Source organism: Myotis nattereri, assembly GCF_964212035.1.
Source record: "Myotis nattereri genome assembly, chromosome: 8".
Classification (NCBI taxonomy): Eukaryota; Metazoa; Chordata; class Mammalia; order Chiroptera; family Vespertilionidae; genus Myotis; species Myotis nattereri.
Genome location: NC_138083.1, coordinates 74,485,630 through 74,500,104, shown reverse-complemented (window position 1 = coordinate 74,500,104; position 14,475 = coordinate 74,485,630). Strand labels below are relative to the sequence as shown.

At 48.7% G+C, this 14,475-nt stretch overlaps 1 protein-coding gene across 1 annotated transcript in view; it reads left to right on the top strand.

Annotated features, from left to right (window-relative positions):
* The window catches only part of PPP1R16B (protein phosphatase 1 regulatory subunit 16B), a 96,349-nt gene that overhangs the window by 65,174 nt on the left and 16,700 nt on the right, over positions 1-14,475 (top strand). The window contains exon 3 of the mRNA XM_081097800.1: positions 12,297-12,367. Within this exon, the coding sequence (XP_080953926.1) occupies positions 12,297-12,367 (71 nt within the window). The remainder of the gene's footprint in view (positions 1-12,296; positions 12,368-14,475) is intronic.

The window sequence follows — 14,475 nt, the reverse complement described above, 5'->3', positions numbered from 1 at the left end:
ATTTATTGTTGACTAGAGGCTAGAGGCCCGGTGCACGAAATTCATACACTGGGTGTGTGGGGGGGTGCCCCTCAGCCCAGACTGCACCCTCTCCAGTCTGGGACCCCTTGGGGGATGTCCAACTGCCAGTTTAGACCCGATCCCACAGGGATTTCCCCCAACTTCCCTCCCCTGCTGGCCCAGTCACCCCCAACTGCCCTCCCCTGCTGGCCTGATCGCCTATAACTGCCCTCCGCTGCCAGCCACCTTGTGGCTGTGGGTGCCGCTATCTTTGAGGGTGTGGCAGTCAATTAGCATATTCCCCCCCTTATTGGCTCTGGGTGCTGCCATCTTGAGGGTGGGACATTCAATTAGCATATTCCTTATTGGCTGTGGGCATCGCCATCTTTTTGAGGGCGGGACAGTCAATTAGCATATTTCCTCCTTATTGGCTGTGGATGCTGCCACCTTTGCAACAGTGTGAGGGTCAATTAGCATATTACCTCTTTATTACATAGGATAGTATTACAGATGTCCCTCATCTTCCCTCTCTCCCTTAGCCCCATCCACCCATCCCCCACACCAATCCAGGGCTTCCCCACACTATTTTCTGTGTCCATGGGTTATGCATATGTTCTTTGGTTAATCTCTTTCCATCCCCTCCACTCCAATCACCTCTGAGATCTGTCATCTGTCCCAAGCATCTATGCCTCTGGATTTTGTTCATCAGTTTATTTTGTTCATTAGATTCCACATACAAGTCAGATCACGTGATATTTATCTTTCTCTAACTGGCTTATTTTGATTACCATAACAGTCTCCAGGTCCCTCCATGCTGTCTCAAAGGGTAAGAGGTCCTTCTTTTTTTTTTCCCCCTGAGGTTCTTCTTTTTTACAGCCGCATAGTATTCCATTGTATAAGTGTATTGAAGCTCTTTATCCACTCATCTACTGATGGGCTGTTTCCAGATCTTAGCTATTGTAAATTGTGCTGCTGTGAACATAGGGGTGCATATCTTCTTTCTGATTGATAGTTTGGGATTCTTAGGATAGTCCCAGAAGTGAGATTGCTGGGTCAAACGGCAGTTCCATGTTTAATTTTTTGAGGAAACTCCATAATTTTTAATCTCTCTTGTTATTTTGTTGGGATATAGCTCTTATAAGCAACACACAATTGAATTTTTTGTCCTCTTGGCAACCAAATTTGTACTGCTTTATAGGGGAGGATAAATAATTTTATGTGTTATTATAGTAGAGGTTTGGTTTTTGGTAATTTTATTTCATGCTTTGCAACTTTGATGTTTCTATGTGTGTGTTTTTTCATTTTGTGACTTTGAATTCTATGTTTATTTATATTAATAATGAAGTGTATGTTTATTTGCTTTTATTTTTTCATTGATAAGGAAGATGTAAATCCTGATTTAAATTTCTCAGGTGATTACCTTAAAATGTTCAAATCTTGCCCTGGCCAATGTGGCCAAGTGGTTAGAGTGTCGGCCCAGGCATCAGTGTCTCAGGTTTGATTCTGGTCAAGGGCATGTACCTGGAGTATGGGTTCCCTCAATCAGGGAGCATGTGGGAGGCAACCAATCAATGTGTCTCTCTTGCATCAATGTTTCTCTCTCTTCCTCCCTCCCTTTCACTCTCTCTCTCTAAAAAGCAATGGAAAGAATAATCTCCAGTGAGGATTATCAAAAAATAAAAAAATAATAAATTTTTCAAATCTTCTTTGACTTCCTGGGTTAAACAAGCAGAGCCCAGAGTGGAATTTGTCCTGTCCCGGGTAGCACAGTGCCGAGGGACAGGAGCAGGACACAGCATCTGTGGGAGGAAACTGAGAACTAGGCCAAAAGGCAAGGGAGTCGAGGAAGTGGTTATGAAACAGCAGACTGGGACCAGAGAAACCAGACGGAAGGTTCAAAGTGAACAGGTGAGAGCAGGAGGAATCCCCACCCCCCTTACAGGCAACTTGTTTTTTCTGACTAAATATCGATAGGAATGGATTTTTATTCTTGGTTATATTGGAGTGAGAATCTCTTGTCACTATTTGTGTCTAAAACACTGGTTGTGCCTGGAATCAACCAGACTACAACTGAATCTCAACACTTATTAGCTAAGTGAACTTGAGAAAATTATAGAAGTTCTCTGTGGAATGAGTTCATAATAGCAGCTAAGTCATAGGGTTGTTGTGGGCAGTACCTGGGATGAGATGTGCAATGTGTTAGCAGAGTGCCTCACACTTGGAAAATACTCAATAAATGTTAGATATTATGATGATGGCTGTGAAGCCGTTTTAGTGTTTATGTGTATGCAACTCCTACCTGGAGGGCTGGGAATATTTTTATCTTTATGACTTGCCTGAAGACATGAAATAATTGGGCTATTTTTAAAAATGGAGGCGAGAAATAAGGTGAGAGATGAGGTTAGGGGAGCAACAGAAATTAAAGAGGAGTGCAGGGCATTTGGGGAGCGAGAGGAATTGGGATCAGTGCAGATACCTTGGAGAGTTCCCGGGCGGTCAGGCTCTGTGGGCAGAAGGGAGATCAGGTTCCTGGGTCTGTGCAGAAGCTGCAGGGGAGGCTCTGGGAGAATTCTGGAAGCAGAATTCCTGAAGAACAGGGACCTGGCACAGTTGAAGTCCGATGTGTTCATGAAGGGAATGGGGAAGTCCCAGGGTCATGTTTTTGGACCAGCAGCACCATTGCTTTGAGACCCGAGATAACGTACTGCAGGACAAAGGTGGGTTGGGGGGAGGCAAGATACCTATGTGGGGAGGTAGCCTTCCAAAGGGGAAGGGGAGAGGGGTGGAGGCCAGTGCACACAGACCTAGTCTTTGCAGCTTTGGTGGAGGCTCACCTGTTCTCCACATTCCGTGAGTTAAATGCGGTTCCTTACCTTTGAGAAAACCTAGTACCTGAATGTTCGCTCCACGTCAGGAAGCTATTCCTCCCTCACCCCACGTTTCGGAAAGACTACACATTTCTCGAGAAGATTCACTGGAGCTTACCATAGACTTCCCTGGTTTCTTTCTGTTTGTTTGGGCTTTATTTTTTTAGAACCGCTATAGGTTCACAGCAAAACTGAGGGAAGGTACAGAGATTTTCTGTACACCCCCTGGCCTCACATATGCACAGCCTCCCCCATTCTCAACAAGCCCCATTAGACTGGGGCATTTGTTACCATTTATGAACCTACACTGACACATCATGATCACCCAAAGTCCGCAGTGTGCATTAGGGTTCATTCTTTTTAAAAATATATATATTTTATTTATTTTTTTTCAGAGAGGAAGGGAGAGGGATAGAGAGTTTAGAAACATCGATGAGAGAGAGACATCGATCAGCTGCCTCTTGCACACCCCCTACTGGAGATGTGCCCGCAACCAAGGTACATGCCCTTGACCAGAATCGAACACGGGACCCTTGAGTCTGCAGGCTGACGCTCTATCCACTGAGCCAAACCAGTTAGGGCTAGGGTTCATTCCTAGTGTTGTACATAATATGAGTTTGGGCAAATGTGTAATGACATGTATCCATCATTAGGGTGTCATACAGAGTGTTTTCAGTGCCCTAAACGTCCTCTGCGCTCCACCTATTCATTGTTTCCCCATCCCCAACTCCTGGCAACCACTGATTCTTTTACTGTCTCCATAGTTTTGTCTTTTCTAGAATGTGATATAGTTGGAATCATTGATGTAGTCTTTTCTCATTGGCTTCTTTCACTTAATAATATGCATTTAAGTTTCTTCCATGTCTTTTCATGGCTTGATAGCTCTTTTCTTTTTAGCACTAATATTTCATTGTCTGGATATGCCATGATTTATCTATTTACCTACTGAAGGACTTCTTGGTTACTTTAAGTTCTGGTGATTATGAATAAAGCTGCTGTCAACACCCACGTGCAGGTTTTTGTGTGGACATAGTTTTCAACTCCTTTGAGTAAATACCAAGGTGTGCAGTTGCTGGATTATATGGTAAAAGTATGTTCACTTTTGCAAGAAACCACTACAGGTGGTTTCCCACCAGCAGTGAATGAAAGTTGACTGTATTTATGTGGATCTATTTCTGGGTTCTCTATTCTGTTCCATTGATCTATTTGTCATTCTTTCACCAATATCACACTGGCTTGATTACTGTAGCCTGATAGTAAGTCTTGAAGTCAGGTGGCATCAGTCCTCTGATTTTGCTCTTCTCCTTCAATATTGTGTTGGCTATTCTGGACTGGATCTTCCCCCTCTCCATATAAATCTTGGAATCAGCCCTAGCCGGTTTAGCTCAGTGGATAGAGCATTGGCCTGTGAACTGAAGGGTCCTGGATTAGATTCTGGTCAAGGGCATGTACCTCAGTTGCAGGCTTGATCCCGGGCCTGGTCAGACGTGTGCAGATGGCAACCAAGCGATGTGTCTCTCTTGCATTGATATTTGTCTCTCTCTCCCCCTCCCTTCCACTCTCTCTAGAAATCAATGGAAAAATATCCTTGGAGGAAGTTTAACAAAAGAATAAATTTAAAAATATTTAAATCTTAGAATCAGTTTGTCAATATTCATTAAATAACTTGCTGAGATTTTGATTGGCGATTGCATTGAATCTATAGCTCAAGTGGGAAGAACTGACATCTTGATCTTCCTATCCATGAAAATGGAATATCTCTCCATTTTTATATTTTTCTTTGATGTCATCCATCAGAGTTTTGCTGTTTTTTCATGTAGACCTTGTACATATTTTATTAGTTTACCCTGGTATCTTTAGTTTTGTTTTTTTTAGAAGAAAAACAAAATTTTATTTGTTCTTTCCTTCAACAAATATTTGTTGAGCTCTAACTAGGTGCTGGATACCCCAAATAAGAAGATGGACAAGATTGTCCCACAGAGAGCTTGCATTCCAAAGGGTATGCAATCACTTTTCCTGCACATACCTAGCACCAGATATTAGTTAGTTACACATGTGCAGAGGCATCTGGGTAGCTGATGTAAGTCTCTGTCAACAACTCTTCTTCAGCACAGCCACGTGTCATGGGCATGGAGGTTCTGGAAGGGAGGAGATTATAGCACATGCCTACTGCACCCTTGCTGTCTTGTCCTCATGGTTCTGAGAATATCAGATGTGCTAAGAGAGGAACTGGTCTCTTTATATAAGTCAAGGGATGAAGACGCTCTCTGAGATGGAGAAGTCTTTGGCCAGCCTGGGACCATTGTTGTCCATAGGACAAAGCATAGACCAGCCCAAGAAAAGTTGCTCTGGCCAGTTCTGAGTCTTGGGTGGAGGCCAGACAGGCTCTATTTGCTCCTGCAGTCATCAGACATTGGCCAGGAGCCTGAACTATGTCATAGTAGCTGAAAAGTTTTTGGTTCCTACTCCCCCACCCCTCCAGAGCCTACAGTCTAGTACAGACACAAACAAATCCATACACAACTACAATATAGTGTTGAATGTTCTTGGGGAGGGAACAGAAAGTGCATAAGGATGCCTAGCCCAGCCTGGGCATGGTGGGGGAGGCTTTACTGAGGAAGTAACATTTAAGCTAAGACCTAGAGGCTAAGTGAGAATTAACCAGGTGAAGTGAAGGCAGAGAAGAACAAGAAAAGAGAATAGCACCCAAGGAGACTCAGAGATACCAGAGAGAGAAGGTCACACCTGGGTGGTCCTGAAAGAGTCCATGGTGATTAAGAGGGCTAATACGAGGAGAGGTGGACAGAGGTCAGATCATGTAGGGTCCAGAAGAGGGCCAGTGGCCTTCATTCTCCCCTACTTCCATTAAGTAATGATTCAGCACCTACTGTGTACCACGTACTGTCCTAGGCACTGTGGGCACCGTGATGAATGGGTCAGATTCTGTACTGATGTCACAGAACTCCTGGCTGCCAGAGTAGAGAGATCCCAGCAAGATGCTCAAGGCTCAGCTTGGAGCTCCTGCCTCTTCTTTCAAAGTCAAGGTATAATTCACACACCACAAAATTCACCTTTTAACATGTGCAATTCGTGGTCTTAGTGTATTCACAGGGTTGTATAACCATTACTACTAAGTCCAGAAACTTGTTATCACCCCCCAAAGGAAACCTGTACGTAACCATTAATAGTCTCTCCCATTCCCCTCCCCTTTGCTCCTAGCAATCACTAACCTACTTTCTATCTTTATGGATTTGTCTATTCTGGACATTTCATATCAGTGAAATCATACCATCTGTGACCTTTTGTGTGTGGCTTCTTTCACTTAGCATGTTTTCAAGGTTCATTTATGTTGCAGCATGTATTTCATTCCTTTTTATGGCTGAATAATATTCCGCTGTCTGAAAAGAACACATTCTATATATTCATTATGTATCGATGGACATTTGGGTTGTTTCTACTTTGGGGCTACTATAAATAATGCTGCTATTAACATCTGTGTACAAGTTTTCGTGTGGACACATGTCTTCATTCTTCTTGCAAAAGAATGGAATTGCTGGGTCATATGGTCACTCTGTATTTACTTTTTGAGGAACCACCAGACTGTTTTCCAAAGTAGCTGCACCATTTTACATTCCCACCAGCAGTGCATGGTGGTTCCAACGTCCCCACATCTTCGCCAGCACTTGTTAGTGTCTGACCCCTCTCCTTCTCGAATGGGCCCTGGAGAGAGGCACCCTGGGAAGAGCAAGGCCTGGCTCCCTGGCCTGGGCATGTGACTTAGAGGAAAGCTGAGGTCTTCCTTACCCACCCTCCCCCATGGGTGAGTCATCACCCAGGACCCTGGGGTGAACTGCTTGGGCTGCACCAGCCACTGCAGAAGCCATCATTAGACTTGACTGAGTCCCCACCCCCAGCCCCAGGCAGCTAGGCTTCCCTGGAAGCAGCTATTTCTGGCTATTTCTGCTCAGGGAGGAGCAGTGGTGGGTGGAAAATTTGAAATTGCTCAGTGGGGTGATTTTGAAGTGCAGTGCATTAAGGACTCAGGACAACCTTGACTTGAGAGGAGAATAAAGGGGCTGCTTTTTGAGAGTGCTGGCCCTTCTGGCATTGTCCCCGACAGCACCCTGGGGACAGGAAGGGGGGAAGGGTGGGCCTGAGAGCTGGTTTGACCAGGCTGCAGGTGCAGACCCCACAAAATGCTGGGCAAAGCAGCCATGGTACCTGAGGCGGGGAAGAAATGGGGTCAGTGTGGTTAGGATTTTCCATGGAGGAGGTGCTGCCCAGTGGATGGATGTGGCAGCTGGAAGCAGGTCACCAGAGTCCCTGGAACAGGGTAGGATGGATGTAGTCTGCCTGGAATGGAGAAGCAGCAGGAAGACAAACAGAGAAGTGTTGGAGCTCGGGCTCCGCAGGCAGCCCCAGATGCCACTCATTTGCCATAGGACCTCAGACTAAGTGTTGACCTCAGCATCCCCATCTGCAAAGACAGACAAGGTGGTTGCAACGGCCGTTAGCGATTATTGTCTTTATTATCATGTAATGGTCTAGAACAGCGTTCGCCAACCGGTGGTCTGCGGACCACTGGTGGTCTGTGAGGTCCGAAAGGTTGGCGACCGCTGGACTAGAACACTGAACTAAGGCAGTGCTCTTGACCTTTCTTTTAGCTTTTTGCCACTTCTGTGCCTCTCTTCACACTGACATCTGCATATCATTCTGCACTTCTCATTGCTGCCCGTCCTTTGCTAAAATTCAGCCTTTGCAGGCAGCCAGGTCTGGGTTCAAATCCCAGCATTGCCATTCTCAGCCTCTTGCCCTGGGCAAGTCATTCACATGTTCAAACCTGAGCCTCAGTTTTTCCTAAATTGGAGCAATAATAGCAGTTAATTAATAATAGCAGGTGATTGACCGTCATAACTGGATTAGGAGAACTCATGGATTTGATGGCTATCAAGCACTTAGCACCATCCCTGGCACACAGTTAGTGCTGGGTGGTAGAAGGAACAACCGAGGGCCCAGGGCAGGGGAAGTGAGGACTGGGACCTGGGCAAGAAGAAAATGGCAGGTGCCTGGGCCTGGGAGTGGGACGGAAGGACTCCTCCGATCAGCTGCCGGGTCTGGCTGCATTGACAATGCAGGTGCAGGGATGGGTATTTGCTGCTCATTTATGTACGAAATCCATTCTAGTTCCTTTTCCATCTTTGAGGCTTCCTGGTGGGCACTGGTCACACCAGTCAAGGAGATGGACATGTCCCTGCCCTCATGGAGCCCCCAAAACTAAACAAATAATTATGTAATTCTTATATACTAATAATCACCCTGTCGTTACAAACTCTGAGAGGCACTGCTATGAAACAGAAATGCAAGGTACTGTGGAAGAGAATAACTCGGGCAGCTCAATTGAGATTAGGGTGATCAGCGAAGGCCTCTCAGAGGAGGTGCCATTTTGGCTGGAATCTGAAGGATGAAGAGGAGATTGCTGGCTTAAGAATGGGAAGAGAGTGTGTGTGGAAAGGCCTTGAGGAGCTCAGTTTTTTGTTTTGTTTTCGGAAATGAAAAAAGCCATTGTAACTGAATCAGTGAGTGACTGGGGAGAGAGGTGGGGGCTGAGGGGAGGCAGGGACTTGCAGTGCCTTGGAGGCCACATTGCTGGGAGCCAGGAGCCAGGTGGGAAGGGAAGTGAGAAGGGAAGGGAGGAGGGCTTAGTGGGTGGGTACCCCATGAACATGACTGTGCAAGTCACATGGCCTGGAGGCAGCAGCTCAACCCCAGGGTGCCCCCAGCAGGTGTAGATTGCCCAAGGTCCACCTCCAGGGACAGACACCTGTCTTGCTGTCCCCATTCCCCCAAGGCAGGAGCGGGAACCACACTTGTGGCTGCACTGACCAGCTGGAGGTCAGGCAGTCTACTCTGTGGGGCAGAGTGGGGCAGGTTGCAAAGAAAACACAAGCTTGTCAGCAGTGATTTCTCCCAGCCAAGGCAGCCACCGTCAGCTTCCTGCAGAGATGGGCCTGCTCAGCTTCACTCTCTACAGCTGGAGATGGAGGGGAGCAGATGGCCCTGCTTGGCCCAGATTCCAGCCAGATTGCCAGGGAGGTGTGGGCAGAGCGATGGGTTGGCGCCAGGAGCTGGAATGCACAGGAGGAGAGCGGGAGCCACCTCTTTGCCATTGCTGTGGGGTCTTGCCTCTATGGGGGTCGGGGGGTGGGGGGAGTGGAGACATCGACTGTGGCTTCACTGTGGTCCTTGAGTCAGCAGCTGCTCAGAGTCCCCTGGAGAGAGATGGCCTCTGTCTTTTCCAACCACACTGAGAGCTCTTGGGAAATGCAAGATGTCAGTGGTTATATTCCCAGCTCCCAGCACAGGGTGGGGCCAGGCAGGAGTGCAGTGGATGTGTTTATTTCTAAAAGAAATGATAGTAATAGCTCTCAGGTGTTGTATTACTTAATCCTCATAGCAACCCCACAAAGGAGGTGCTGTGTGACCCTATTTTACAGATGAGGACACTGAGGCACAGAGAGGAGGAATAACTTGCCTGAAGCCAAAACTAAGCAAATGCCTGAGAACAGATGGGTCACTCTGCCAAACTGATGGCCAAGCCTGGGAGCTGGGGCTTTGGGGGCAGGGAGCAGACCTGAGGATGGACAACGAGAAGAAGTGGTAGATGACCCTGTCTGAGGGGCAGAGCATGCCCTCTCTTCGTGTTCCCTGAGCCTCAGTCGACGCCTTAGACCAGCAGTTCTCAACCTGTGGGTCGCGACCCCTTTGGGGGTCGAACGACCCTTTCACAGGGGTCGCCTAAGACCATCCTGCATATCAGATATTTACATTACGATTCATAATAGTAGCAACATGACAGTTATGAAGTAGAAATGAAAATAATTTTATGGTTGGGGTCACAACATGAGGAACTGTATTTAAAGGGCCAGAAGGTTGAGAACCACTGCCTTAGACCCTGCCAAGCCAGTTTCCTCCACTGTGTAAGGTGCTCAGTGAGCAAGCGATGAGTCTGGAGAGGTAGGGAGACAGGCTGGCTGGGTCGGGCTGAGCAGGCTGCGCACTGCACAGCTCCAGAGCAAGCAGTCCACATGCCGATTGCATAATTCCTCTGGAGTTATGCAAGGTGGTAGCCCTGTGGGCAGGACCACACCATGCAGGGCCCAGAAGACCAGGGTCTGCAAGCCTTTTGTGTAAGGGCAGGAGAGTGAATCTTTTAGGCTGTATGGGCCGTAAGTCTCTGTGGCCACTCAGCTCTGCTGTTGTGGGAAGAAAGCGGTCATAGGCAATACGTAAATGAATGCATGCAGATGTGTTCCAATAAAACTTAATTTACAGAACCAGGCTGCTTGCCAGATTTGGTGCATGGGCCATAGTTTGATGACCCCAGTGAAGGCCACAGAAGGATTCTGAATTTCATTCTAAGACCCACGTGAAGCCACAAGAGGGATTCGAGGAGAGAGTGAGAGGAAGCCAATTTACAATTAATATGGCCCTGAAAGACCAGGGCAGTGTTTTTTTTAATTCTGTTTCTGGATCCCTAAGCCCTTCTATCTACAAGAAGAGGGACCTGGGGACCCGAGGGCCTCTGAAGCTTAAGAAGGAGAGGTCATTGCTGTCCATTCTCCAGCCACCCTCCGCCCCACGCCAGCTCTCAGCACAGGTCTGGCACTCAGCAGGGCTCCAGCCTCAGCAGGGCTCCAGCAATGCTGGTTCCTATTCCTCGCCTCAGGGGCAGAGCGGAGCAGCCCTGTGCTCATCAGCCTGGGCTCTGAAATCAGAAGGTTTGATTTCCTGCACTTGGCCTCATTTGGCTGTGAGCTGCACTTTCCTGACCCTCCGTCTCCTCCTCTTCTCCATAAGGGGAACAGTGAGACGTGAATCCATGAAAGAGAGAGGTTCTGCAGTGCCCTGGTGCATAGGCAGGGCTCAGGAGGAAGACACTGGTGATAGGATAACCATGTTTCTTGGTAAACCCCAGAGGCAGCAGAGCCTGACCATGCCGGGGTGGTGGGGTCTTTGCTTCAGGAGCTGTGTCCAGAGCCAGGCTCTGAGCCAGCGCAGAAGTGGAACCACTGAGGGGACCTTGGCTCACGAGTAGTAAGGGCTCCTTAGAGATAGAGTGAGTAGTCCCACCTCTTGGGCTGAAAATAACTGCCTGACGTTGGAGTAATTACATGTCTTGGGCTCCCACTCAGCACGGAGAACACCCCAATAATTACCGTGTACACAGGCTACTTTTGGCAGCTGAACCTTAATGTCTGCCTCAAAGAGCATCTCCTGGACAGGAAGCCTGCTCCACCCCCAACTCCATGGGATGTGAACCTTGCTTTGTGTGAATAGGACCTTCTTGGACAGGGACATAACAGCCACCTCTACTCTCCAAAGGGCATCGCCAGGCCCAGGGCACCCTCACAGGCCCATGGACAGGCTGGGCCTTAGCGATCAGTGGCTTTGCCATAATCTCCTCTCATGGCCCTTAGGCTGGGACCAGCTACCAGGTCATGTATGACTGCAGGAGGGCCTCACGGACTGCAGCCATCTGGGGTCAGCACCAGAGGGTGGCCTGCTTGGCTCAGAGACGGAGAGTCTGTGTCCTCGGATGAGCTAGGGGGCTGCTGATGAGGTCAGGGTCCTGGGAGGGTGGTTGAGGATTTACTGTGTCAGGCCTTAGGGAAAGAGCAGTGAGTGCCATCGCTGCCCTGCCCTCTTGGGGCTTAGTGTCTATGACAGACGGAACCGAAGCCCATCATTAGTTATGTGACTATAATTGTGATAAGGTGATAAACGAGATGCATAGGAGCGGTGGCCGTATATAATGGGGGAGTGCCCCTATCTGGAGAATTTGAGCTGAGACCTAAAGGATGAGGAGTGTGTGCAGGTATGTGTGTGTGTGTGCATGTGTGTGTGTGCGTGCACACACATGTGCTAAAAATGGAGGCATGGATGAGGGTGGATGGATGGATGCTTGAGTCCTCCAAGCAGTGGGAACAGGCTATGCAAAAGCTCGGAGGCCAGAGGAAGTATGGTGACTCTGTAGCTGACAAAAGACCATTGTGGAAGGTGTTTGGAGCCTGGAGAGGTGAGGAGGTAGGAGCACTGTGTACAGTGCGTGCTGAGCACTGCACTGCTCCGGGGTGCCAGTCTTGTAGACCAGGGTGTGAGAGGTGCCCGCTGGAACTGTGCAAGATGGAGGCTGCAGGCAGGGAAAAACCAATGTGAGGGTTTTCAACTTTGTTCCTAGAGCAGTGGGGAGCCGTGGAAGGGCTTTAGCAGTTGGTGATGGGACTCAGGTCTACTTATAGTGCCCAAAGCAGTATAAACAAACAAGGCCCTTTGTGTCAGGGCCTGGGAGAGTGGGTCTTACCTGGGCCCCGCTGCATACTCCACACCCAGTGTGCAGTGGGACGCTCACTCCTGTCCCCTCTGTTGCAGTGCGCTACTTCCTGAAGAATAAAGTCAGCCCTGATTTGTGCAACGAGGATGGACTCACAGCCCTGCACCAGGTAAGGCCGATGTCCCCAGCTCCCTGCTTCCCACCTGGACAGGTGCCCCAACTCCCTGCCTTTTTCTGCCCAGAACCCACAGGGAGGAGGGAGGGAAGGGGAGCCGCAGCTGCCCCATTTGAAAGGCTTTTGTCTGCTTCAGAGATGTGTGTGTCTGCTGCAGACATGCCCACAGAGCCCCTGTGCACGCTCACGCGCAGCCTCTGAGGACAGGGAGCCTTTGTCCACTGCATCCTCACTTCCCAGCAAAGGGTTTGGCAAACAAAGCAAATTTGTTTGGAGTGTGACAGTTTACGAAGCATGTTTGTTCACACCCACCGTGGCATGCACCATCCTGCTGACAAAGGTGATTGGCAGAGGGGTTTTGTGATCTGCGTAAGAGCTCTAGCCGTGAAACATCTTTTCTAGGGAGGCGTGATGGGTTCAGCCCCTCCGGCTGGGGAAGGGCTGTCGGCGGTCATCTCCTGCCTGGATGCTGCTTCAGCCTCCTAACTGGTCCCCAGCCTTTAGCTGGTCCTGCCATGATTCGTTTTTTACAGCAGCCACAGGGATGCTGAAGCCAAAAGTGTATTGGTGTTACTCAGAGCGCTCAGGTGTCTTCCTGCAAGGCCCCGGGAGGCCTGGCCCCTGATGAGCCCTCCAGCCAAATGGCTTTTTGGTTCTTTTGCACACACAGTACTGATCCCTACCACACTTCCCCCCCCCCTGCACTGGTTATCCCCAGCTGACACATGACCCTGAGAGCTGTGTTGTTATACACACATTCTTTTTTCCCGGGCACCCCTTTTATTTATCATTTTAGCCATTAGTGCAGTGGTTCTCAACCTTCCTAATGCCATGACCCTTTAATACAGTTCCTCATGTTGTGGTGACCCCCAACCATAAAATTATTTTTGTTGCTACTTCATAACTGTAATTTTGCTACTGTTATGAATCGTAATGTAAATATCTGATATGCAGGATGTATTTTGGCGACCCCTGTGAAAGGGTCGTTCGACCCCCAAAGGGGTCGCGACCCACAGGTTGAGAACCGCTGCATTAGTGTGATCACTTGATATTGGTCCCCCCATCCAGGCTCTGAGCCACACAAGGGCAGAGCCCATGTTACTTGCTCATTGGTGTGTCTCAGCATCTTTCCCCATGCTGGCATTCAGAAGGTGCTCAATATGTGCATGCCAACATAGTGAATGAACACACTGATGCCTTCCTGGGCCCTGGCCCATGTTTCTGAGCAGCTGGGAGGCCAGGCTGCTGGAAGCCTGGGTTGGTGAGAGCCTTCCATCTCCCTATGAGGGCAGGAAGAGGTGGATGGACACTGACCCCTGCCCTGCCCATCAGCCCCAGGGGCAAGTCTCCGCCTTCATCCGTCAGCCCAGTGGCCTCCTGTGTGTCCTCTAGGCTTCTCCTCCTGTCCCTTCAGGGTGCCTCACTTTCCTCATCTGTAAAAGAGGAATAACAAGTACCATCTCATTGGGTTGTTACAAGGATTAAATAAAAGCCCTGTGAACATCCCTTGATACTGGATAAATATTAGATATTATTATTATTAGAATCTGCCACATGTTCATTTCTCTGTAAAGGGCACTTCACTTATGTGACGTGTGGGCTGATTCTCACAATGAACCTCTGAAATATTATCCCCATTTTACAGCTCAGGAAACTGAGGCTCAGGCACGGCACTGTGTCATAGAATTTCCCATGATGATGGAATGTTCTGCGTATCTGCAATGTCCAGTGTGGCGGCCAGCAGCAATAGCAGTTATCGAGTCCTCAAAATGCTGTTCTGAGGATGAAACTAGGCAAGGCATGGCCAGGGGTTAGCAAGGCTCATGGCCCTGGTACCTCCTCAAAAACATCAGCTCTTCTTATTGACGACGTGGCATGTTATTGCTGCTATTGCCGGGCTGTCATTATTGTTGTCGTTGTTATTGTCACTGTTGCTCCAGTGCAACAAGGAGCACATTAGGAAAAGCTTCCCGTGCCTGCAGAGGAGTGCGCATTTGCTTCACTTGGCAACAGGGCGCCTTCACTTGGCAACTGAGAGCAACCTGCCTGGGTTAATGAGGAAACTCTCCCCCGCGGAGGATGTGTGGAAGGGGAACGGCAGT